This window comes from Anas platyrhynchos, chromosome 6 (assembly GCF_047663525.1).
Source record: "Anas platyrhynchos isolate ZD024472 breed Pekin duck chromosome 6, IASCAAS_PekinDuck_T2T, whole genome shotgun sequence".
Taxonomy (NCBI): domain Eukaryota; kingdom Metazoa; phylum Chordata; class Aves; order Anseriformes; family Anatidae; genus Anas; species Anas platyrhynchos.
This window is the reverse complement of record NC_092592.1, coordinates 21970901-21998396: the sequence shown is the minus strand read 5'-3', so window position 1 is coordinate 21998396 and position 27496 is coordinate 21970901. Positions and strand designations below refer to the sequence as shown.

The following is a 27496-nucleotide window of genomic DNA, read 5'->3' as shown; positions in this document are numbered from 1 at the left end:
TTAATGGGACATTGGTCCAAAATAGCCCAGCTTGTTCCTACCTCCTGCTGCCTCTTCCTCCTTTTCACAGGACCTTGATTGTATAGAAACAGTACAGACAAAAACCACAAACAACAAAAGGTTCGCTCACACCCCCAGTGGAGGTCATGAGCATGCTACCATGGAGAAAAAAAAAAAAAAAAAAGCATCAAAGGATGGTTTGGCTTATTTATAAGCAAAGAGTAATTAATGGGAAGTTTGATATTTTAGCAACGTGCATTTGGACAAATTTGTATTTGCAAATTGGTCATTTCAGACGTTCAAGGGGCACAGAGAGATGTGGCCTGGTGCTAATTTTAAAAATGAATCGAACCTTTCTTTGCAATGATCCAAAAGCTACAAACTTGTGGTTCAGAGGCTTTCAATAGTATCTGCTCAGATTTGACACTCCAAGGTTAAAAAAAATCACAAAAGAGTTGTGTTATACACAGCAACAGTAGCTTTTTCCAACAATTTTTCAATTATTGCATTGTATACTCTCCAAGAAAAGTAACTGTCTTGGCTACCGGAGGACAAGACTTAAAAAGAGGCGGAATGAACGAACTCCCTAGGAATACAGCACTCTCCCTCGGAGGCTGCCTGCCCGAGGACGGCTGCTGCGCCCGCTGGGTGACTCTAAGCCTGGCTCCGAGCTGCTGTCACCTGATGGATGAGCACACCGCGCACCATCCACTCCTGAATCGCCGCCCTCCGACCTAAGCCGTGGCAGCCCTACAGAACTTCGCCCGGGTGCTCTCCTCCTTCACATCCCCCGTGGAAACGGCCCAGCGAGGAAAGTTTGCCCAGGCGCAGCCCCCTGCGCCCAACTGCGTGAGCGCCCGCCCGGAGCGAGCAGTGCCCCGCTGCGCTCCGGCTGCTTCGCGCTGGCTCTTGCCGGGGATTTGCCTTTTTCCCCGGCCCCCGGGAAGCGATCGCGGTTCCAGCGGGGCCCTTCCTCCCTTCTCCTCTTCTCCCTTCCTCCTTTCCACCCACCGCCGCCCGCTCTCCGCCTCGGGGCGCGATTTCCCCGCCGCTCGCCGTGCCCCCGGCGGGCCGCGCGTCTCCAATCAGCGCCCGGCCGCTAATTGCGGGGGGCCTCGCCCCGCTCCGCTTAAAAGAGCGGGGCCGAGCCGCTCGCCAGGATCGCGGCGGCCCCTCCCGAGGGCTCCCCGGCCCCCCCCCCAGCCCCAAGCCCCGGGGATTGGCCCGGCAGCGGCTTTAACAGCGGGGGGCCGCCCCCCCCGCCCCGGGACACAGCGGCTCGGTCCCCGCCGGCCCGCAGCAGCAGCCCCCGATGGCCGGCCGCCTGACCTGCTGCTGCCTCCTGCTCTGGGCCCTGCGCCTTCCCCCCGCCGCCGGGGGAAGCGCCGCCGGCCGGCCCCCCGCCTGCCCCGCCGGCAGAGCCCCCCGCGGGGGCTCCCCGCCGCCGCCGCCCCCCGCGCTGGGCGGCCTCGCCCAGGACATGGTCGCTGTCCACATGCTTAAGCTCTACGAGAAGTACAACCGGCACAGGAGCCGGCCCGGGGACGGCAACACGGTGCGCAGCTTCAAAGCCAAGCCAGGTAAGAGGGGCTTGGAGGGAGCCTACCCGGGGGCTGCGGGGGGCTTCACGGTGCCGCCTGCACGAGTCCCGAGGTCCCTCGGTGCCCCCCAGCCGGGTGTCGCCGCTCCCTGCCCTCCACCGAAAGCATCTGCCCCGAGGGGGTCCCCCCGGCGAGCTGCCGCTGCTAGGGGTGAGCACACCGGTGGTGCCCGGGGCACCGCGGGAAGGACCTGCGATAACCCCGGGGGGACAAAACCTCTCCCGGGGCCCAAAACCTTCCCCGCGGCTCCTGTGCAGAAGCGGTGCCGCCCGCGGGACCTCTGGCAGCTGGGGCACTGAGCTCGCTGCGCTGCCGGGCCCCGAGAAACCGAGGGGCTCTCTCCCGTTTTGCCTCCTGCTCCCCAGCTCTGCTCGGCTTCGTTATGAGGGCGCAGCAGCATGTACCGGGGCGGAACTATGCTTACGTTGTCACTGTCTCTCTTTAAAATCAGTTGTTTGCTCAGTTAATGCTCTTTATGTTTGTTATCCTTTGCCAAGGATACTTAAAATAACGTTTCTGGAAAATGTCTATTCCTTCTTTGGTTAGCTCTTACAGGTTATAGCTAGCATTGTACATCTGAAACAAGAATTAGACCAGCTTCCAGAACAGCACTTGTTACACTTAAGTGCTGATTTTATAGGCACCTCTGATGAATTAGTAGTGAGTGGTTACTAGAATATCGCATAGTAACTCTTATCTGTAATGCACAAATTAAATCTTTCCTATGTCAGATGCAATATTACAAGTCCTCCTGCTAGAAAGAGATCCCACAGAGGGCTGTGGCTGTTAAAACACACAGCCCCCTAGGAGTTAGGATGTAAGCAACTGCAGCCATTTGGGATGGAAATCTCTGTGCGCTAGACCAGTAGGCAGCCACTAACTAACGGGGTTAGGAAGGAGCTGCCATGGTGGATGGTTGCTCTGTGACTGCCTACTACTGCTCTTCCTTCTCAGTGAACTGAGCAGCTGATGTTGCCTGCTACCCAAATAAGACCCTGGGCCACAAGCCCCATTTGGTGGCACAACTCTTGCACTTTCATATTCTTCTTATTTAGCTATTCTGCTCAACAAGCAAGGTGCATCCAAGTGGTTAAATTCAGTTTTAAAACACCAGAATAGTGCTTCCTACTTACATATACTGCACACCAGTATTTTGCTCATCTGTCAGATCACAAAACTAAGGCAGAGAGAGATGCTTGCATGGTAACTTGCCCAGGGTCATGCACACCTGTGTCCAAACCTCCTGTTTCCTGTAGTCTGTCCATATCCCTTCTCTGTGGGATCTCCTCTCTCCCCAGTAATGTGGCATGAAAGCCAAAGCTCCCCTGCAATGCTTTTCGTGACAATAAATGTTATTTCTTTGTGATTCATCAACCTAGTAGTGATGAGCAGTCTGAAGTCAACCATGGAATGACATAAGACCAAGGGTGGGGAGAAGCTCACTTTGCAGAGTGTTTCCTTTACCTCCTCAAAGAAATTCTAGTATTCTTCTGAGAGAAGAAATCAGCACAGTCTTCTAATGTGATATGGGGGACATCTGTTCTCTATGAAATACAGATGACACTTCTGATCTTATCTACACAAAAGACTACACCTACAATAACTTTCCTCTTGTTATCCCAAGCAATAGATTTACTTCATTTGAAAAAGAAATGAAGTACCCTTCAGAAAACCTGTAACCCTCTGTTCCTGCACTGCAACTTAAAGCTTGTTGGGCACATTCTAGCATCAGTGTTCAAGATAGGGTTGTCAAGATGAGGGCTCTCACTGGATTTTGGGTTGACGTTGCTCCTTTATCAGATGTGCCACTGCAGTCTCTTCAATTACACAGTTGTATTACCACAGCCCTGAGAAACCACACATCTCTTACAGGATATGGGTGATGTTGACTGGGGTTGCTGAATATGGAAAAGCATTAGATATTAATGTGAAGTAATTGCTATATAGCATATGATTTTTGCATGTGTTCCAAATATAACTTAATGTTTCTCTAGCAGTACCAATAACTTCAGGAAGAATGCTTCCCAAACCTCTGATTGCCTCTCACCTCCACCTGTGTTCCCAGGAGCTGGTTATTCCTCTGGGAAGGAGCTGAGAGATGGGCACACAGTTCAAGTTTTCCCTTAGTTCAATGCAAATTAGTTCATAGACTTTTTCTTGTTTTCAGGGAACTTTGTAGCTTTAGAAAATGGCACCAATTGACCAAAGCTAGCTGCACAGTCAAGTCATAAGTGGTTTTGGAGTGCAGTTTGTAACCAAATGTGAAATAACAAGTTATTGTCCAACTTCATCTAGATACCTGAGATAAGGGAATTGGTCTTCATGGCAGCAAGCAGCTTTCTAAGCCATGAAACCCTCCTGCAAAAACTGCCTCTTACAGCTCAGGCTCTTTCACTGAATGCCACCCATCCTCCAAATGAAGCCCAGGCCTCAGTGAAGAGTGGAAAATAGCAGCAGTTTAAGACAGTACCATAATGCTTATGTGCAAGAAAAGCGAATTAAGATTTCTCAGGAACTATAATTCTGGCCTCTAGAGGCTTTCAGTTGTTTTAACATAATTTCATAGCTTAAAATATTTTAAACTAGGTTTTTTGCATATTGGTTTTCACACAAGTGTGTTATCAGTAAATCTGCATTGCTAATCTTCACTTACTGCAATCAATATTCTCCTAGTAGGTGGCGTGCCTTCTAACAGCAAATGTTCTTTCCTTGGTCACTTGTCTGTTTTTTCTATACCCATCTCTTGCATGCACCCTCCATACATCTTGCCTGTACTTTGAACTTGAAGTTGCCTGGAGTGATCAGAGGTAGACACAGTCAGTAAAATATTCATAGCTTTAATGCATGCAGCTAGTACAGCTTAATTCAGAGTAGGCCTGGAAAACATAACAATTCTTGGCTGACAGGTTGGTAAAAGCATGAGCAATCTGTTGAATTACAATAAATATGGCTGCACTCCATCCAAAACTCAGGCTTCCTCAATTCCTAATAAGCCCACACTTCCAGGGTTCTGGATTTTCAGTAGCTATTGATTCACTCTTTCTACAAAGAATGTTGACTTTGAAGGATTTCTTTCACTTTGGAATGCAAAAATTAGCAATTCAGAAAAACTAAAATTCCCTTTCTTTGAGTTCTCATTCCAAATTCTCTTCTCATCAGAAACCCTGGAACCTCTGGTGTTTGAAACACTTTTATCCAAGTGATGCATACAATCAAGTTCTCAGTATAGAACAGATAGTGCTGGCAGTGTACTACTCCAAAGATTTTAGTAGAATTTGAACTCAACTTTTTTTGTAGTCTGAGCACCTGTGAATCCAACTACAATTGACTGAAAAGTTTACTGATAGGAATCCTGTCCTGAACTGACTGAAACAAACAGGCTGTCATCACAGAACATTGTCAGCTGCTCTGCCACCTATGGAAATGTTACAGGGGTATCAGGACAGACTTCTCCACTCCTCTGCGTGAGGAGAAGAAATACAGATGGTGTGGATGGAAATTGCCTATTTGAATTTCAGTACCTCAGACTATATCTGTGGTCCTGGTATTGATGAACATCCTAACATGCTGTGGTTTCATCCAAATGATGGCTCTGGCTAGCATACCTCTGAACTGGAAGGCAGCAAGCACCAATGTAGTGGTTACCCATTCTAGTCCCTTAAAGCATTGTTAGTACCAGTCTGAGCTTAAAGAGAGCAGTATGTTCCTCAGATGGTTGTATTTTTTTTTTCTTGAGATCTTATTGATCAGTGAATAATGGTATAAATAGTGCTTCTCTTCACCTCTGAAATCTAATATTGCTGCTAAATACTGCTAGGGTTTTTTCCTCTTCTCGTTCACTACAGTTTTAAGCTGAAGTGACTCCAACAAGCTCCCTTGTTGGAGCCACCTTGTTGGAGTCCCTTGGTTTGAAGTGAGTAAGCAAAAAAACAAACTTTGCTAATGTGCTTTCAGGAATAAGTGGTTTGACTACCATTTTTCTCATATTTATCCATGTTTTCCTCGTTCTCTTGCAGAGTTCTTGGCCCAGAAGCCGCTGTACTGCTTCAACCTGACATCCATGCAGGATTCAGAGATGATCCTTGCTGCCACATTTCACTTCTATGCTGACAAACGCCCTCGGCACCGGGAATTGTTTTGTAAGCGGTCCAAGAACTCATCCTGCCGACTCCTTCACCTGCCTCCCATCCTGCGTCTCAACCTCATTTTCCAAACCATCCCCCAGAATTCTGCCTATAGACTAGTGAAAGGGAACATCACCGTGTTTATTCAAAGGCGAGGTGCTTGGCATGCAAAGGACATTTCACACATCATAAAAGAATCAAAACAGGCTGCGGAGCTCATCCTCTGTGCTGAGCTTGATTCTGGGGAGAAGCACCAAGGCTTCCCTGAACAGGTCACCAGCCATTTGCCTTATATTCTGGTTTATGCCAATGACCTTGCAATCTCTGAACCCAACAGTGTGGCAGTCACCCTACAACGTTATGACCCATTTCCCTCCAGTGATGGGGACCAAAATCTTTCGCCTAATGCTTCTACTGATACCCGAGTGAGAAGGGACACATACCTCTCTAGCTCTATTCAGAACAATGAGTTGCCAGAGGTAGAGTATAACAACAACAAATACAACAAACATGACATATGGGAAAATGCCTACAAGTCCTTGAAACCAAAAGGCTCACGCAAAGACCGAAGGAGAAAAGGGCAAGAAAACACAGAAACACTTGCAAAGTCTCAGGTGCTAAATTTTGATGAGAAAACAATGAAGAAGGCAAGGCGAAAACAATGGAATGAGCCACGGATTTGTTCAAGAAGATATATGAAAGTTGACTTTGCTGACATTGGCTGGAATGAATGGATCATATCTCCCAAATCATTTGATGCCTACTATTGTGCAGGGACATGTGAATTTCCAATGCCTAAGGTAGTACACCTTTTCACTCTTGTTAGCTTGCAAATAGTACTGCTCTGCCTTTCCAACTACTTCATTAGCTAGATTTTTACCTTTAGACTTTTACCATCTCACCATACTTTGTTTAGATGGGAAAAAAAGCAATATTGTTTTTTAACAACTTTATAAGAAAAATGTCTCAGGTAAAATAACTTCTTCTAGAAATCCTTATTTTATATCTTGAAACCACAACAGACTTGCACAGTTCATTAAAATATGGTTATGCACACTGAAGAATCAAACTACTCCTGTGTGGCAGCAGAAGTAGTCAGTATTAAAACTAATAAAACAGGTTACTCTATCAGAGTATTTCTGAATTCTACTGGTAATACCTTAGGAAAAAAATGCAGAGTAGTGACACATACTTTAAGAAACTGCCTGTCACCTTGAGAAGAGGAATGCTATTTACACTTATATTTGTCTCAAAGTTCTCTGGTGCTTCTTTAATTTGTCAAAGTCTTAAAATTGAGAAAATTCTGCTCAAACTAGAAAAAAGTTTCTTTTCCATATGTGGCTGAAAATGCCAAATAGCTGTCTGTAACACTCTGACTTTGGTGTTTTGAATTCCTCCTCAAGAAGCAGTGTGAAATTTCCTAATAAAGAGGCAAAGAGTTTTTGAATTCTAGTGGAATTCTGATTTGGCCTACTCCCAACTCACTTGCCCTTTGGCAAAAAGTAGAGATTTTGGCAATTCTATAAAATACAAAAGTTCTCTCATTTTACAGGGCTTTCAGATAAAGGGGGAAGGAGGTTCAAAGCACTGCATAATGTGCATGTTCAAAAACTAATAATTTTACGTTTCTACCTACAAATGGTCTGATTATTCATTTAACTGCCAATTTTGCACATGGTCAATCTGCCCATGAATAATTGATAGTGGTTTACAACAAAGAATATCAAAGATCTGAGACAGGAATCTGCCCTACAGGGAGTCTGGTGTGTTTGCGTTGAAATCAGTAGTATGACTGCAGGAAGAGAGAATACGCAGGCTAGTAGTTTAAGTCCAGGAACAGCAGAAATGTGGATTTCAGGGTGGGGTGCAGAAATCTGCCCAGACTCTATGTTCTTGTGTTGCTGGCCAATGCTCAACCAGGTACACAAACTCATACATGATCTGGTAAAAATTAGAGCTTGCAGAGGCTCACATACAATTTCACTGCTCTGTTGTAGTATAGGATATTATGCAGCACCATGACCATTTAACTTACCCAATGCAAAACCCAGCCTGGGAATATGGGTCCTCAGCCATAATCTGATGCATGGTTCATACATACAAAATAAATAATAAAAAAAAAAAACAAACACCTGGCTTCCTGAGGGCAAACTAGTATGACAGAAGAGGAAACAGAACCAAAACACGATGGACATGTTTCTAGCTGGAACAGTGTAATAAGTTTATTTTGGTAACATTAAACATCAGAAACCAGTGTTTGTCCAAACCTTCTCCCTGATCTACAGTAATCAGAATACTCAATTTTTAATCCTTGTAAGAGAATCAATTTATGAGTTTCAGGTTTGAATTCCATTCTTGAAATGAAAACAAAGCTTTCCCGAAGCTAAGAAGTAGTCATAGAATCATAGAATATCCTGAGTTGGAAGGGACCCTTAAGGATCATCAAGTCCAACTCTTGACACCGCACAGGTCTACCCAAGTTCAGACCATGTGCTTATTAAGATGTGACAGGGTGTTTTCTAATGGGCAAATTCATGACAAAGCAGACTCTAGAAGGGGTACAAACCAGGGAAGGTGAGCTGAAGTATTTCAGACTTGTTTTTCAACTGCATCACCACCCTCCTGTTTTCTGAGGTTCAGAATTTCCCCCATCTAGGACTGTCCTAGAGGTTAAAAAAGAGCAGAACCTAGCCTGCTTTATTTAACTTGTAGCCAGCATTTAAGTCATCAAGTGCCTGCCCAGTACCATCACTACCGGGCATTCATCTTGGTCTTTCAAGCTTTCCACTCTAGCACATCGGTACAAAAGCCAATGTGAAGCCTAACCCAAGATCACTAAGCACTTGGGCCAGATTTCCAGAAGGGCTGGAACATTTGGAGCTTGGCTGGATGTGGGATGGGTGTGCTGCTTGGCTCCACTGTGGATGTAGGGCTCAGGCAGCCAGATTTTCTACCAAGTAATAGTCCATAATAAGCAGCTTTCTCTTTAAGCATTGTTGCTCATAATGTGTACGCTTGCAGGCATTAGAAACCTAATTAGTGCTGTCGTCTTAGTAGCTTGATTTACTCAAGCTGAATTGTTTCTAACTGGTTTCAGGGGTGACAGCTGCTCTCACTAGACTTGGCCCACATCTGTTTGTTCCCTGCAGATCCTAGAGGCTGTATGGCTGGAGAAGGTCCTAATAGGATCTTCTGCAGGTTCATTAAAAGGAGTTCTACAAGACAGCTACTGGCACTGAGGGCAGTGGTGGTTATTTGTGGTATGGGGTCAACAAATTCTTTCAGTAGCCCATTAAGATCTGTGACTTTCAAGTAACACTATAATAAGGGAGCTAGGACTCCTTGAGGAGCTTTTTGTAAAGGTTAATGCAGGAGTTAGATTCTAGAAGCTCCAGTTCTTTGAATTTCTAAACTCTGCGGTTGTTTATATACATGAAGGCTACTTCTGTCTCTATTGCTGTCCAGATTGGCAGCCATGGCCAATGTGGATAGAAGCTTATTTCTACTTCAAGCCACAGCTTCAAGGCTAATTCACTGCTGTTTGGTTTTGGACAGCTTTGAAATCTAAGAGAGCAAACTGTTGCTAATTATGTAAACACATGCTAATTACAGAAAGGCTCTTTCCAATACCAGTTATTTCTTGGGACTGTCTTGATATGGATGCTGTCTTGAAACAACAAAGCAGAAAGGTGATTTCACAGTCCATCCTTGTAATGACTCAAATGATGTCACTTAAATTAAAGCTTTCAACTGTTCCTTAACTTAATCTAATTCTTTTCACTTAAAGTATCTGCTTCCATGTTGATTTTTGCAAAGTCCTTGTTTGTTGTCCCCCAGATGCCATGTACACCAAATCTGTTGAAAACTATCAAAACTGTAGGTAACAGTACTAGTTTGCAAAGGCTTATGATCTGAAAAGGCTCTGTGAGCTTGTTTGTCTATTCTAGATCAACTTCCCTTTGCTGAGGCTGTTTCTGGAGCACTCTTTTAAAACAGAGTAATTAGTATAGGGAAAAAGTAACTAGTTCCAGGTTAGTGTATGTGAAGAGCAACAGTACTGGAACATACTTACTTTGGAAATAGAGGAGCCAATTTTCTCAGTCAGATAAGAGGTTAAGAACACGAGAGAACATCTTGCAACTGAGAAGTCTGCCCCACCTTAGCCCTTTTCCCTGCATGCCTGTCTCCAGCACTTAATAGGTGCAGCCATGGACATTTCTCTTTTTCTAAGCTATTGACTGTTGGCTGTGCCACCAGTGCCCTCCTCTGGTATTTATGAAAGCAGCATACGGAGTACAAACTTGGATACATCCTCTGCAGAAAAGCTGAAAATGTGAGCACATGGCTATGTTGCATGGCCCTGTGACTCAATCACATATATTAAATTTTTCAAGACAAATAACAGAATTGTATCATTTCCCAAGCTGCTTTGGAAAAGCAGCTACTTATCAGTGAAGCAATAACCATTTCCTTCTCTGTTCCAGGTTGTCCGACCATCAAACCATGCTACAATCCAGAGCATCGTAAAAGCAGTGGGAATCATTCCCGGCATCCCAGAGCCCTGCTGTGTTCCTGACAAAATGAGCTCCCTCAGTGTCCTGTTCTTAGATGAGAACAAAAACGTTGTTTTGAAGGTATATCCCAATATGTCGGTGGAAACCTGTGCCTGCCGATAAGTTCATACAAACACATCTCTAACAAGACCTACCTACCCGTCCTGCCTGACCACACTGGGAAAGTTGTGAATGGGAGATGAATCCACTTGTGTTGATGCCTACAATTCCTCTACAATCCCTGTAATTCCTCCACAAAAAGCATGCGGAGAGGTTAAAACAATACCCATGCTCACCTGGAAGGATATGTCTTACAATTGTCATCTGTCTTGTATATTTACCTTCCAGGAGTTCAGTACTTTTGCAAGTATCTTCCTAACCCACCTAGCCAAGAAACATGGTATTTAGTGAGAAATTTAAATGTAAAGTTTTCCATAATCAGTGGACTAAAATATGTTTTTATACACTATTCTTACTGACTATTTTATCTCTTCAGTTAACCAAGGAGATGGGAAGTGAATTTGCAAAGGCAGGCTTGTTTTAGAATATCACTTTTGTAAACAGATCGAAACTTTTTGCCTAAAACACTCATTCTCTTAATCTGCATATTTATAATGAAAAATGCTGTAATAAAGGGCTTAATATGTATATTTTCTTCAGGATGCAAGTATAGCGCACTGTATAAGCTTTCATATATACAGTATGATAATACAGCCATTTTTGGTTACCCTTCCCTAATATATAATTTGTTCTACGAAAGACATATATAGTATCCCACAATTTTGGTTTGCTGGATATAATTTCAGGTTGTTAAACATATGCTCTGAGTAACACTTTCTTTATAGTAATATGTTGAAATACTAAAAATAAAATAACCAAGATTTATATTTTTGTAAATTATACTTTATATCCTCTAGATTGTTACATGCTTTTAACAAAAGCTAATAAATTAAAGGTACAGTAGTATCTAAAAATAGTTGAATTGTCTTTCTATAAATCCACTCTGCTACATTCTGGTAATTAGATGGAAACATGTAAATGCATGTTAAGCTTGTCATAATGTGCTTCAACAGATTATAGCATGAATGGAATACTCTGATCATCTGCACTGACCTCCTGCACAGCACAGTTCAAAGATTTTTGCTCAGTAGTTTCTGTACCATGTATTATGGATATTCTGTTTTGAGCTTGGAAATACCTTTGAAAAAACTGCATAAATTTGGCTTTAACAATTTCAAGTAATGGACTATCTCTCCTAGACTATGAGTAGTTGTTCCAAAAGTTAGTGCTCTTTGTTCAAATGCAGTGGCTTAATCCTAGTCTGAATTTATTAAGCTTTAGCTTCAATTCACTGGATTTTACTGTAACCTATTTTTATTAGATCCCTTTTGTCTATTATCCAAAATACTTTCACTGTGTATTTTTAGTATATAGAGCAGGGTCGAATTACATTTTGGCTAAGATTTAAATAGGTACTTTGATTTCTTATTATTCCAAGTCTCAAAACAATTTCTCATGGCTCTTTTCTGAAGTCTTTCCAGAACTTTCATTAAATTCTCTTTCCAACAGAGAACTTCAAAATGGGACACAATCTTTGGCAGTTGTTCCATTAAAAGTCTTAACAGAAATAACTCTGCTTCCCTCTAACTCCTGCATAATCCTCTGCTGATGCATCTGTTGTAGCCCCTATAACTGCAGCACTCCTCTAAGAGCTGCTGTTCCATTACTGAGCCAGTCAATTCTCTTCCTCTGCATCCCTGAGTGCCAGGACATGCTGATGATGTGCTCCACTTTCACCCACCTGCTGTACAACCACCTGAGCGGAGCAGGAGCAGAACAACCTTCTGAGGTCTGTGAGGTAGTACGGAGAGCAAGCTGTGGAGCCTTTCTCACTCAAGGGACAGTCCAACCTTCTGTACCAGCTTATCTTATTGGAGCTGTATTGCTCATGGAAAGGACAAAACACACACTACCCTCAAATGAATGACTTGACCTGGAAGGCTCCTCTCCTGCTAAAGCGCTAGGTAATTTCTACCATAAATATTCCATATTCATGGGGTGCAGATTACCAGACAACAGGGGGTGTGTAAATGTGGCCCTTCCTGCTAACCTACACCAAACCAAGATTCTGTGTACATGGGAGTGTCTGCAAGGTTACTCTATCAACAGTTCTTCCCAGTTCCTCCCAACAGCTCTCATTAAGAAGTAGTTATCTCTAAGACCTTGTAGCAATTGCCCAAAGGTCATGGATCCTGCTAGGCATTTCTTCTCTAAAAGCATTACAGGGATTTACATGCGTACTACCAGGACAAACCTTTGCATACTATTGTTGTTAAAGACCTCCATTAAAAATGTAGGGTCTTATGTTTTTATAAATCAAGAGACACTCAACTCATGTTGACAGAGTAATGCTGATGCATAAAGAAAAATGAGAAACTTCTCAGAAATCCATCATTTGTTCCAACAGAACAGCCGTTAAGCATAACACTTTCCAAAGTACGTTAAGCCATTGCCATTTCTGTTCTACATGAAGATTTATCCTTTTTTGTAGGTCATCTTGATCCCATTTAGCACCAGCTGTGAACAGAATGACATATTAGTGTAGTGTATTTATGATATGGTCTTTTGCATTTTGTTCTCCTCCGGGAATCTTTTCTGTATCTTGAGTTAGTCACTGAGTACAAATTTGCTTTCCAAGATGTGCCATGCAAGCAATTACAAAATAGAGATACCATCCTACAATCTATTGTAAGGTCTATAGGATATAAGGTAAAACGCTACTCCTACTACTCTTTAGGATACCTAGAAAACCTTGAAAGATAAATATGCATTTAAAGGTTTGTTGGCATAACTATGCAATTTACCACAGGCAAACCAAAATTACTATACAAACAAAACAATTCTCTTATTAGTAAAATTTGTTTCATTTAGGGGAATAGTGTAACTTCGAGTAGAAACCCATGTTTTCACAAGGCATTTTCTGGTTTAGCTGTATCGGTCAATTCTCAAATGTGCCCAAGGCCTTAACCACTATTTGTATAGAAGTGGCTATTACTTTCTGTGTCTTTGGTATTTGACATCTAAACTTCCTTCAGAAAAGGGAGCTTTGCATTAAACACTTTAAATTATTTTTAAAATGGCACAAATGCAGTCAGCTGCTGTTGGAAAACATCACCATCACTGCTCTCTTGGTTCTTCTCCTCCAACAGCCCTTTTGGTCTCTACGACCATCCTATAAACCATTCCACTCAGTGTTAAAATTTCTTGAGAAAGTTTTATTGACAAACACTTAAAATAGCAGGTCAAGATAATCCCACAATTAATCCTGACAGAATTGAGGATATAGTAATATTGCATGATTAAAGACAGATAAGCCAGGAAAACAGCTGATACTAGTCAGCGAAGTTTAAAGGACATTTTTTTCTAAACCAAAATTCATTTCATTCTTTGAGATCACAATTTAATTGTCAGAGGTAAAAGCAACAGATAGAATGCACTTAGGTTTTTGCGGACTGTTGGACTGTTTCACTTCACTTTCACAAGGCAGCACAATTAGAAGAAACCACTGGACAATATAAATGTATTTGTTTATCAAATGAATTAACAACTGTCTCACTGCCAAACCTCAAAGAGCATCTTTCAAAAGCAATTGTCACTGAATGAAACTGTTCATTGTAAAGTTTCTGCAAAGATGACACTTGGCCTGACACTATGTGACATCTTCGTATATGAACTGGAAGTCTGTATATGACAACATCCACAGCATCTGCATAGGAGTGTTTAGGAGAGGAGTATTTGTATAGACATCTTGATTTAGCTGCACTCTATATAATCAAAACTCATTTCAAGGTAGACAGATGCAGAACTTTGTACCTAGGCACAAGAAATGGAGGTTGTTCCTACTGAGCAGAAGATTGCATCCTTGAAAATCATGACTTTTCAAACAGTTTTGGTGGTTGTCATGGTCTTATAGCATTATATGAGCATCCACAGTGATGCTACTATGTAAAAAGAGGTACATGAAAGCCTTAAAAGATGCACAGTGGAGCAAACCCCAGAAGAAAATGAGATTTTATTTTTGCATGTGGTACCGGTGGACTAGAAAAACCATGTGTAGCCTCACATGGTTCACCTTTTCAAAAAAGCACTGAAATTCTGACACAGGGAAAACAAGAAGAGTCGGTGCATTTTTAGACACGTTCTGGAAAATATATTCTGTAGCTGTTTATTTTATAAGACAGCAAACTGAGAAGTAACTTGATTACACTGTGCAAGTACTTTGAAAGGGGGGAAATGCCTGCACTGTGGGGCTCCTTAAGCCAGCAGGAAAGAACGAGTGTCTAGAAGGTGAAGGCAGACACAATGAAACAATAAATGAAGTACCAGGAATTTTTTTAAGTGTGAGTGATGGTCTTCTGGAAAAAGTGCTACAAAAAAAAAAAAAAAAAAAAAAAAAAGCAAAACAAAACAAACAAACAAAAAAACACAAAACAAAACAAAACACTCCAGTTTTTGATATCTTCAGATATTCTGGAGACCCTTCAAAAGTTATGCTTTAGCCAAACACAAGCCATCAGGCCCTTGCACACAGGTAGAAGATACCTGATACATAACAATCTTGCTAATTCAGGAGAACAGCATCAGTGCAAAGCAATCCTTTCTCACTTTACAGGTTAGGAACACAGTTTACCAGACTGTCGGATCCCAGTTGTCAACTGAACAGATACAAAAGTGAGCATTTGAGAAGTCTGGGCTCACTTTAAACACCGTATATGCCCTGCTACAAATCTAGAGAAGGAAGGACAAAATCTTGTCTGTATCTTTGCGATTTTTTTTTTAATGTAAGAGCTCCTAGTGCTATTCAGACTTTGTGGCACATGTGCAGTGTGGATTAAGCTGTGCTTATTAAAAATGAAGCGTTAATAATATTGACAGAACATGTATCACTAGATTAGATAATGAGATTCATTCAGATAAATAACAAGTGCCATTTTTGCTTATAAATACACCTTTTATTTTCCTCTGTATCATGAGAAATGATATCATCAAACTTGTATTTTTCTCTTGGCCACTCCTTTTCATGGGTAACATTATCTGCATAGATAATCTTCACAGAGACCTCTTACTTTCCGCCTAGCCTTGAAGGCCTAGTTCTGTCTTTATTCTGAGGTCACCAAAATAATGACTGGTTGCTCTGGGACTGGAATGACCATCAAGAATCTAAGAAATATATTACGTAAGATACTATAAAAACAATAATTAATTCCCATCTACCAAAGGAATCAAACTGCAAGTGGACAAGCCTGCAAACAGCACGAAGCAAACTTGACACAAAACAGATATTTCACTGTGTACAAATAATAGCTCTTGGCTGATAAACGAATTAAGTTTTAAGGTTGTTTGCACTGCCATGAGATCATGTCTTGCAGAATCATAGGTCTCCATCAAATTACTGGAGATTTTCTGATGGCAGGTTATGGGACCATGACAGAGATTTGTGAGATGTTATTTACTAATAGCCAATAGAGTAATTTTGTTCTAGATCTCTGTTTTCTAGTCTTGATGAAAACTGTGTAATCCTCCACGTCCCTAAGAAAGCTTCTGTCTGTGTTGGAAAGGAAATGATAAAAAGAGTGTAATTAAGCAATGATGACCTTTAAGTGAAATGTGGATTCTTTACAATATACAATGTCCTTCCCAACAGCCATATGTGTTTGTCAGATGTTTACAGAATCTTCATTAACTAAGAGCTTTGCTAGATAACAGAAGCTGAAGCATGGCATCAATGACTCAGATAAGGGCAAGTGTACAACCAATCTGCTTGACAACTGACAAGAGGCTGGGGTTTGAAGCAGACTGCAAAAAGAACACAAGAAAGTTATTTGCAAAGGGCATTCCAGTTGTTTGCCTTCCATCTCCTTTCCTCTGTCTGTAATAGTACAACATTTTTAATCAGCTAAAATACCCCTGTCCTCTCGTCTCTCCATCAGAAAGTAAATATATAAGAAATGCATTATTTTGGAGTATTAGCTGCACTGTCTGTTTTCAATATCATTGCCTGTCTGACAAGAGGCAAGCCTTTGGAAAACTGGGACAAGTTATCAGCTATGGGAAAGTCTGACGCACCCTTTCACGATCCTGGGGAAGTGGAAGAGGAGACCCATTTTGACTTTAAATCTTTCCTGGAGAATATGAAGATGGATTTACTACGGAGTTTGAATTTATCAAGGGTCCCCTCACAAGTGAAGACCAAGGAAGAACCACCACAATTCATGATTGATTTATACAACAGATACACTGCGGACAAGTCCTCCATCCCCGCATCCAACATTGTGAGGAGCTTCAGTACTGAAGGTAGGAGAAGTCCTGCATATGTGGACTAGAATTTTTGGAGAATTATATGGACAACAGTTACTCAGATTATTTTGAATTTCTGAGGAAACTGAGTGTCCACAGATTATTTAGAAACTAAGCAGGTTAAAATTTTGGACTGTAGTCTTGCTCCATCATTTCATTCATCTTTAAAAAATACCATTACCTTAAGTTTTCTTCTTTGATGTTCTTATTGTACAATATTCTCTTCTCAAATGCATCAACTGAGTCAATGCCCTGAATACAGCATTTACATGAACCATGTTTCTCCAAGCTAGAGATTTGTCACTGAGCTTCTGTGTTAGAATACTTTTGATCATCTATAACTGAGATATCCATGCAATAAAGCTCTTCTTTCTGATAGGCTCCTGTCATCCTTAAAAACACAGTAGCCAGCTGAGAAATTTGCTATGGATCCAAGCAAGGAACAGCACTGCTCCCCACAGATTCTGGGTTAGGCAGGCAGATTTACAGGGAAAGTGGAAGTCAAGCTTGTCTCAACAACAACAAAAGATCAAGATCTGTGTAAAAATAAATAGATTTTTGAAAGCTCTACATAAAGAAGAAGTAAAAAATAGTTATAAGTAAATGCAATTCTTGGGATAGAAATGAGACAGGGAGAATCTGTTTATATACAAAATAGACATATGCAGGTAACAGAACTATAGAGATCTCCAAATCCTCAAATCAGTGACCCTAGTCCTGAAATGGAAAGAAACCTTAACAGTATGACAGCTAGATTACAATTCCCACATCCCCCTCTCCTCTCAGACTTCTTTAAAGGGTGATCACTGAAAAAGTGTAAAAAGTAGCCAAGTGTCAAAAGTAGCCAATTAAAATTACCCTAAAACTCAATGATGCTTGAGTAATTATCTTACATTGACCATTAAACAGACATCAGTCAGTGATCACTTTAAAACATTACCAGTATGATCTTCCAGCCAAATATCTGCCCCTCCCAAGGCAGCAGACTGCTGGTACTGCACATACATTTGCAGGAAAATAAATATATATATATATATATATATATATATATATCACACAAGCTCAGTGAGTCCAGCCTGGAACAGACCCAAACATGAAAGGCTGTTTATCACCAAGCGCCAAATTAGACAGACCCTCAAGCTTCGATTCAGGTTTTTCAAATGCTTTTCTATTTCCCCTAACTCTCAGTAACCCAAGCTGCTTTCAAAGCTATCTGAAGACAGCTGAGGCAAAAGCCTCAGCACAATTAATTCTAGAAAGAGACAAGTACGTACTATACTTCTCCATACTGGGGGAGCAGTTCATCCCATTGCATGATGATCAGTGGTAAATTCCCACTGTTTTTTTGAGAATCCTTTCTGTAAAAATCTCTTCAGGAAAATGCTAAATCTGGACGCTTTAGGTGCTTTATTTACTCACCGACTATTGACCAGCATCACCCACACCTTCTTCTAGGCAGACTCTTGATACTATCCCTCCACTCCTCCCCATACTCACCTGACCATGAAATCTTAGTGAAAATACCACCACCATCAGGGACCTCCATTTTGGCTTTTTGCTCCCTGCTCCTGAAACCTGGCCAGAAGACAGGATTATTTTTTTTATTACTAGGTAACCATGTTCTTATTTCACTCCCAAAATATATCCTGCATCTTTGAAAAGCAAGTTATTTGGACAGTCAGAAGCACTGTAACCACGTCTTTTAATTTCCTATTGCAGATGTTGTTTCTTTAGCTTCAGCAGAAGAAAATCCATTTCAGAAACACATCTTGCTCTTCAACATCTCTATTCCACGATATGAGGAAATCACCAGAGCTGAACTGAGAATTTTTATCTCCTGTCACAGGGAAGTTGGGTCTCTGTCTAGACTGGAAGGCAACATGGTCATTTATGATGTTCTAGATGGAGACCACTGGGAAAACCCAGAAAGCACAAAATCTTTCCTCGTTTCCCACAATATCCGGGAGTGTGGCTGGGAGATGTTTGAAGTATCCAGCGCTGTGAAAAGATGGGTCAGGGCAGACAAAATGAAGACTAAAAACAAGCTAGAGGTTGTTATTGAGAGTAAGGCTCTGGGTGGTTTCAATTGTGGAAAGCTGGATATCAGTGTTACTCCTGACAATAAAAATCTGCCCCTGTTAATAGTGTTCTCCAATGACCGCAGCAATAGGACAAAAGAGACCAGGGTGGAGCTCCGGGAGATGATTGTTCATGAACAAGAAAGTGTACTAAATAAATTAGGAAAGAACAACACTTCATCTGAAGAAGAAGAACCGGGACAGGGAAAGGCCGTCACTGGACCCCGCCGGCATTCATCCAGAAGCAAGAGAAGCATCGGAGCCAACCACTGCCGGAGAACTTCCCTCCATGTGAACTTTGAGGAGATTGGCTGGGATTCCTGGATCATCGCTCCCAAAGACTACGAGGCTTTTGAGTGCAAAGGAGGTTGCTTCTTCCCTCTGACAGATAACGTTACCCCAACAAAACATGCTATTGTCCAAACTCTGGTGCACCTCCAAAACCCGAAAAAAGCTTCTAAGGCCTGCTGTGTTCCAACCAAATTGGATTCCATCTCCATTCTCTATAAGGATGATGCTGGGGTGCCCACGTTGATATATAACTATGAAGGGATGAAAGTGGCAGAATGTGGCTGCAGGTAGTATACAAGGCAGGAGCTCTGAGAATAAGAATACACCTCCTTCTGCTCTCTGTAAATCTGTACATTAGTAATGAGTATGAAAATCCTTGCAAACAAGGTTTGGAGCACAGCATTGGGCTGGCTGTTGGTGCCGCTTCTTTTGAAGGAAAGCTGGCATTTAAAAAATCGCAATCGCTGTAAATAGTCTGCATTATGTATCATGAATTCAAGTTTTGTGAGATTGAAAGAACCATGCATTATTTCTAACAGTGATGTAATCTGAATACCTTATTTGAACTTTTCTCTTAAATCAGTTCAGTTCAGGTCACAAACCAAAGCATCTTCAAAGCAGCCTATGGGATTGAGGATGTCCTGTACATGTTTAATAGACAGAGAAATACAATTCTTTCATCCAACTCTGATATTTTCAACTTTTGTAAAACTCAGTGAACTGAATTTGGTCTGCATGGTAAAGTCAGGAGTCAAAATTCTGCAAGCCTTTTCTCATGTCAGTAATCTCAACGGCTTTTACAGATCATTTTAAGACAAATTATTTACTCCTCTAAGTGAAGTTTTTCAATTTCCAAAGCAGACGAGACTCTCCATCTTGTTTCATTCCCAAGTTTCCTTCTGTGGGTAACAGGTGCCTCAGTTTCATCTTTCTTATCCTCAATGTCCCTATTTTTACCCCTTTATGGCACATACTTGAATGATAAGAAGCACAGCCTTCCGCTTCTAAGACACTGTTTCCTAGGAGGAACAGCAGCCCTTATCTCTGGACAAAGATAAAGAGCCACTTTGACCTACTGCATATTCTTAGTATTTCTTTGCAAGAACATGCAGTCAAACAATGTCCAGTCTTAGGAGCTGTATCCTAACACCAGTGGGGGTTGGCAGTGCTCAGCACTTGTGAAAAGAACTCATTTTTAGGGGTCTAAATATTTTTTTTGGAGTCTGCCACCAAACTGTTTTTCTTTTTCTTTATTTTTTTCTTGGGAGAAACTCTATTTTACATACAAAATTCTTTCATGCCTTAGAAATGTGATTAATTGAGAATTCCTGTCTATGTTTTGGGACACATGCTATTGCATGAGATAAATACACTATTATACAATGATCCTCCTGACTTCACTTGTATTTTCACTAAACAAGAATCCCATCTTTCCTGCAATTAAAGAAAACTTTCTTTGATTTTAGTGAAGGTTTTGCCCATGCAAGAAAATACAGTGTCTTGTGTTGTTTTCAGGTGCTAGTTTTAAGTGCTGTACAAAGCTCTCATGGTCCACCTCATTTCTATCACTCTACCTTCCACCAAAAAAAAAATATAAATAAATAAATCTATCAGAGAACATTTTTGATTCAAACTCATACCAAACTATATATCTGTACAAAATATTGAATATTGTCTGAACAGAAGCTTAATGTATGGAAGCAACATGATTTAAATGAATACATATGTTTTAAATTAAGGCAGCCTTTGGGCAAGACGAATTCATTCGGCACGAACAGCTCAGCTTGAAATCTAATATGCAGTTTATTTACTATTGTTAACTTAATACAGAGAAAATAGCAGGTGAGTGTGAGTAGGATGGTTGTAATTCCATCGAGAACTGATGGTTATATCACAGACCATGAGCACAAAGCACGATTCATCAGAATCCTGGGACTGATTTATAGCCTTTTTCATTAGAACTGGGCTGCAATTGGATCAGATCTGAGGTCTGGGTCCATGCAAACTCCATCCATCCATAGATGCATGTCATTAAACTGTTAGGTTTCCTGTGACATCCTCTCATTTTACCACTCCCCACTGGCTTCTGTCATCTTACAGTTGTTATGTCTTACTCCTTTCAGACCCCCCTGTATTCTCTCCTTGTTTTGTTGATGTCTCCTAAGCTCATGATATTTTGTACAACTTGTCCTCTTAAAGTAAAAAAAAAAAAACACCAAACAAGTATGTGGTGTGAACACATTAGAAAACTTATTCACCCATGTGTTAAGGTAATTGCAACTGTGTGCTGCTCTTAAGTCATCTAAACACAAGGTCCTTGTTATAATTCCAAGTTCACCGAACACAGGACTTCATCCATAATCAAATGAAAAAATGAAATAGTAAGGAAGAAGAAAGACCAGTCCCCACAGAGAGAAATTCTCTACAATCAGTTGTTCTTTTTGTCACACTCAGAAGTCAAATATCAATCTTTGTTTTCCAAACTTACTTGAATAAAAAATAAACATAAAAATATCTAAAGCCTTTTTTTTTTTTTTTTTTTTTTTTTTGGCTCAAAAATTCAGATCCTAGCTATGCTATCAGAATTCCAGTGAAGCTCTATAGACTTTTTCCCAAAACTGTAGTACAAGTCTCTTTTGTATTTCAACAACAACAACAACAAAAATTCCTCCTCCAGCCAGCTCTAATGATCACGTTCCCAAAGGCTTAACATTTTGGTTGGTATAGCAGTAAATTGAAACATGAATCTTTCCACAGGGTGATGATCAGGGTCAAGAAGGAATGAGAACCCAGTCGTGACTACAGATGCTACCTACAGCATGGCTGAAGTATGTGTCAAATTGGTGTTATGTTTTACATTGTAAATTTAGCAGCTCAATTTATGTAGTTTTGAACATTTGATTTTAAACAATTGCCCAAGTTCACTTTTCAATTTCCTTGGGGTGCAAAGAATCAGTCTGGTGGCCAAAAAGCACTAGAAAATATACAGGTTGCATGAGCAGGCAAAGCACCCAGCCACCTGCATCAAGCCAGGCCCCATCAGACACTGAGAAAAGCCCCCCTCACCACCAAACGGTGGATACTGACCAGCACCTTGCTGCTACTGAGGAGCAGGCTGGGGCTTGTGCAATGTCCAGCACACGTACAGTTAAAAACAAATCATACTTGCTTAACATAAACATGTGGCTGAAGTACCTCCTCTTATTCAGACCCATTAGCTGTGTAACAACGGCCATTTTAACATCAGAATCACCAGCTGACGGCCACAGACAATTTTAAGGCTGCACAGCAGTACTCCATTCTTAATAGATACAATGATGAGCTGGTGGAAGCTGTTCAGGAGATAAAACTGTTGCTATTTTTACACATCTTCCCACATTTTCTGTGTTCGCAGCAGGCAAAATATCCTCTGTGTCATGTCTCAACACGGAAGAACAGCAGATGCAACTTATCACTTAACAACAACACAGCACCAGTGATCACTAAAAGCCAAGAAGATCTCCATTTTCATGATTACTGATTAAAAGACAATAGCCTCATAGGAATCTGGAGGTGGTCAGCTGGCATCTGCTCAGATACCTTTATGCTGGAAATATCCTTGACCATAACAGAAATGTTAACCCAGAACTGGCAACTCCTGAAATTCAGATTAACAGGTTTTAGACTCTCTCTCAAGGAGGCTTATAATTTCAGACACGATTGTGCTCTAACACATCTCCCAGACCACAGCTGGGTCTCCTCCAGCCTCCCTCTGTGCCTGGTCACAGTAATCACGCACATGTAGGTCCACATAGGCCCGCACTCTAGGAGGTATTAACACCTCACTGTAGCTGCCCATATGCAGCATTGAATTGATGTGTGTTACTGCAGGGAAGACTGGAAAGCTACAGAAGGGCATACAGAACAATCTGGCAAAGACAACATGTAGTAAATGAGCAATCTGTGTGAGGAAGGTCCTGTCCTCAAACACTGTAACAAAAGCTCTGCTTCCCCTCTAGCTGCCATCTTGGAGCTAACCACCTCCCTCTACCCATTTGAACTCCCCAACTTACCATTTGTCGTGTTTAGCACAGAGAAGACCAGGGCAGGTCCTTCTTCAGTCTCTGGCGAGCAAGGTGGTCAAAGAGCTCTTCTTGCTTGTCTGTAGGGCAGGAGAGTGGAGCTGGATGTGCTTGAGACGCAAATCTCCTCTGCGGCCCCGGCGCTGACTGAGGCCTACAAAATGCCTTGAGCCATTTTTGGGCCCTCTTCAGCGTTCCTCACATTCTCTAATTTCTGTCCCATCCACACGTTGTCTCAGTGCCACCTCTGAGCTGTGAAGGGCCCATGTGCTGTCTCAGTGCCATCTCTGGGCTGTGAGGGGCCCACACGTTGTCTCAGTGCCATGTTTAGGCTGTGAGAGGCCCACGCGCTGCCTCAGCACCAGCTCTGGGCTGCCATGGCCTTTCGTTATTCCCCATGTCGTGGTGCATTAATCTAATGTCTTTGTGGAAAGTCTGTCTCCCTTTGGGCTGGACACAGCCTTTTCTGCTCTTTTCACGTCTCTCAACTGCCCTGCTGCCATTTGTGCGCTGACTGCTGCCACCAGGCTGCCTCAGAGCCATTGTGTGGCCTGTTGATGCCAAGCTGGCCCTGTTTCTCTTTTGTACCTGATCACAAAGCTTATGCTGGATAGTCAATCATAAGTAAGCTGAAAGCTTCGCAGGAGAAAGGCCTCAGTGTAGCCCTGGAAAATGGGACGCCATGAGTCTGTCCCCTCACCAGGACATTAGCTTTGGCCAGAGCCCTGCCGTGCCGCTGGTAGCCCTCACACGTCCTGACACAGGCCCAGTGCACCAGAAGAGCTGAGCAAGCAATGACCTGGCGGTCTGGGCCTTGGGAACCAAAGCTTCTGGTGGAGTTCTGGAGTAGTGGTGGAGAAAATACTTCTTTATGGCGAACACTATGGCTTAAGACAGCAATGGCTCATCTGCCTGGACATACCAAGCATGTTCATTTTAGGCCAGTGAAGTAGACACCTGCAGCAGGGTGGCTTTCATCTGCCCTCAGAGCTGGAGAGGCATCAGCAGCACAGTTTCTAGGAATGAGTTTGGTGGAAGCTGTTTGCAGTACCTGGTAGTTAAATAAAGGCCTTACTGGAGTTCTCACTTTTTCAAATATTAAGGATAGGAGGGCTCCTGATGATATATTTAATATTTACTACTTAGTATCGGTTAACTCTGTTTTGGTTCATCATGCTGGACAAACAAGTCCATTAGAAGTGTAGGATCTACAGGATACGGATAGTATAGTGCAAACACACAATACACCAGTTCTCCAAGGACTGCACATCTATTTCCTATTTTTGTTGACAAATTACTTCCCAAAAATGCAAAACTGTGTGCTTAAATTAGCTCAGGCTGGATAGCTGCAATACATTTATCTGAAACCCTCCTGAATTTTCTGCTTATCTAGAATATGGCAGTTCAGCAGAGTTGTCAATGTGAGCTTATTACAACTGTGCCATGACTCTCCACCTGTTCCTGATCATACAATGAATCCTGGCTGAAATTAGAGATGTTTCAAAATGGGAATATACATCCTCTACCCTTCCCCAATCTTTTAGTAAAAAATATAAGTTGTCTTCTCATTCTTTTATTCCTTTGCTTTTCTCTTTCTTGGACACTAAAAAAAGAAAGGGAAGGGAAGGGAAGGGAAGGGAAGGGAAGGGAAGGGAAGGGAAGGGAAGGGAAGGGAAGGGAAGGGAAGGGAAGGGAAGGGAAGGGAAGGGAAGGGAAGGGAAGGGAAGGGAAGGGAAGGGAAGGGAAGGGAAGGGAAGGGAAGGAAAGGGAAGGGAAAGGGTTAGCAGAAGAAAATTAATATCCAACATAATTTGGATTTAAGGTATTATTGTTACAAATGTAATCATTATTCATTTTTAGAGTTATTTTCATAAAATGGAAAGTTTTCAACATTAAGAAAGAAAGAAAAAAAAGCCTTCCACCAGCTTCAATTTTAATCTCTACAGGTTTGTACAGCATAAAAGCTGCAAGACTTAGGAACAAAAACCTAACATTACTTTTTTTTAGCTTAGAAGTTATAAAGGAATCTTAGGGTGATATTATTTGTTATTTGTACTACCAAGCAACTTAGAAAGCCTTCTCAGGTACAAGGTTCTCTTTGTACCAGAATTGCAAGAACAGAACAGAAAAGACAGCCATAGACCATACCTTTGCAATTCAGTTATGCCCGACACAGACAGCCATGAAGTAGTACTGACCCAGACTTGTACATCTATAAAAGACAGGGGAGGTTTGTCTAGAAAGACTTACCAAAGTCCTGGAAACATTAACATTCTCATTACCATAGTCCCATGATTAAGCTAATAAACCCTACCTCTCAGTATTTAGGAGCCCAATATCACCTTTAAATTAATACTAATTCTTACATATGTCTATATTAGGAGGCTCTATTAAAATGAAAAGTAGTTTGTGTCCAAATTTCACCATTACCTTATTGGCATAGCTTCTAGGTTCAAGAATTTATTTCTCCCAGAGAGAAAGCAGCTCTTGCTGCCACCTTCAGATGAGCTTCCTGCTACTGCAGCTTGTCAGTGACCAAATGATTTATAGTGGTCCTCTAAAGGAACGGTGAGCTGCAGATGACAAACAGGGAGTATCGGACAAGTACCAAAATATTTACTCTGTCCATTACTCAGACCATGCAGGCAGACTAATCTTAAAAAAAAAAAAAAAAAAAAAAAAAAAAAAAAGCCTCTTCTCTGAGCATGTGGGAAGTTCATAGCTACAGGAAGTCAGAAAATGAAATACTCATGGACAGATTTTAAAGGGTCATGAAAGTTTATGAGATATAAAATATCTCATAATATATGAGATAATATCTCATAATAATATATGGGTTATATTATAAATTAGACTTCATGATAGAATTACATGCTAGATACTGATAATTCAATGAACAGAATTACATTGCACAACATATTTGATAAAAATATAAGTTCTATGAAGGAAGAAAGGAGTAAGTAAATTGTTCTTCTCCAAAGCCTGAAGTATCCACACCACATAAGGAAGGATTCTCACCTTCTAACACTATTTAAGAAAAATTACAAAGGTAGAAATGAGTGGTACATATCACATTGAATTCAGGGCACAAGAAATCAGAGATCACTGAAAAGATCCAGTGTGAAACTTTTCCACTGTCCTAGCTTTTAATTCATACATGTTGAGAAAACATTTATTTTACATTTATAATGTGAAACGAGGTTTGTTTCAGTGTGCTAGAGACAAAGGGCAATAGCAAAAAACATGAGGAAGAACATGTATCTGAACTTGAGGAATATATTGCAGTATGGAGTGTTTCCATATCTTGGATTTTACTGGGTGAAACTAATCATAATCTTATGCATATTTCTCAAAATCCTAGCTTTGTATAAACCTCAGCTACCTTTTCCAGTCTTCCTGATATGAAAATCTTTAGAACACAATAAAATGCACAATATATATGTGAAAAACAGAAAAGAGTTCCTGTTTTAATCTTATGATTTCACAAAAATCACAGGCAGGAAATGGTTATTTCAATATTTTTAGCCTCTTAATATGCCTAAAGTAGAGAAGAATATTGTAAATCTGTGAAACTAATTCCTTAAATGCTAAGTAAAAAATCATATAATGAATTTAATGTAGGATATATAGAACCTATTTAGCTATGGAAGATAACTATCTGGCACGTATATTGATCAAAAATGATCAGTGTTTATTGCTATCTTCTTTCTGAGTATGGTTCTTACGGCTATTCATCTATGTCTGTTATATTCAGATTAAGATGAGGTGACTATTAACACCTCATATAAAACACTCATAACATTCTATGCTACCCTTTGCACAGAAGTTTGAAAATGAGATAATTTGAGTAAACCTTTATCCTTTCAAGTTATGTCTATTCTAAAAGTAGAAAGTCACAGAGAAGAATACAGTGTAAAAGAAGGCCCTTCTAGAAAAAAAAAAAAAGGTTTTTGAAGATTTACTGTGATTTACTTATCAGAATTAAGTTACTTACATGAAATCCAGAAACTTTGAGTTTCTACAGTTTTGATAGCAAATACTTTAAATTTTTGCACCATTAATTCATATAGGTGGCCATTACGTACTATGTACTGAAGGATTGAAAAGGAAAGTACTATGTACACTCTCTAAACATGCAATGTCATTCTCTTTTTTTTGTGGGATAGAAAGTTGTATGCTCAGAGCTACTGCACAGACAGACAGAAATAGAGATCCATCTTGACATATTCTTAGGGACATGGATTATTGTACTTTTTTTCCCAATTCCTGTCACAATGGATCCATTTTGCAACCCTGCTCCTTGGCTTCTGGGCATGCCCTCCTCCAGCACCCAGTGGGAGTAAAGGAAGAAAGAAGAAAGAAGAAAAGGGGACCCACAAAACAACCCAACCCCCTAGCCCAGCAGGCAAAATCTCTCTTTCATGTTTACAC

The 27496-nt window shown here is 41.2% G+C and overlaps 2 protein-coding genes across 2 annotated transcripts; both read left to right on the top strand.

The window, feature by feature from the left end:
* The first annotated feature begins 621 nt into the window (after positions 1 to 621).
* GDF10 (growth differentiation factor 10) lies at positions 622 to 11252 on the top strand. The gene is made up of 3 exons (XM_027460396.3): positions 622 to 1580; positions 5618 to 6525; positions 10210 to 11252. The coding sequence occupies exons 1-3, from the start codon at positions 1313 to 1315 to the stop codon at positions 10399 to 10401; spliced, it is 1368 nt and encodes a 455-aa protein (XP_027316197.2). The 5' UTR covers positions 622 to 1312; the 3' UTR covers positions 10402 to 11252.
* Positions 11253 to 11407: 155 nt separating this feature from the next.
* Positions 11408 to 21518, top strand: GDF2 (growth differentiation factor 2). Its single transcript, XM_005022206.6, has 2 exons — positions 11408 to 16632; positions 18355 to 21518. The coding sequence occupies exons 1-2, from the start codon at positions 16287 to 16289 to the stop codon at positions 19293 to 19295; spliced, it is 1287 nt and encodes a 428-aa protein (XP_005022263.1). The 5' UTR covers positions 11408 to 16286; the 3' UTR covers positions 19296 to 21518.
* The last annotated feature ends 5978 nt before the right edge of the window (positions 21519 to 27496 follow it).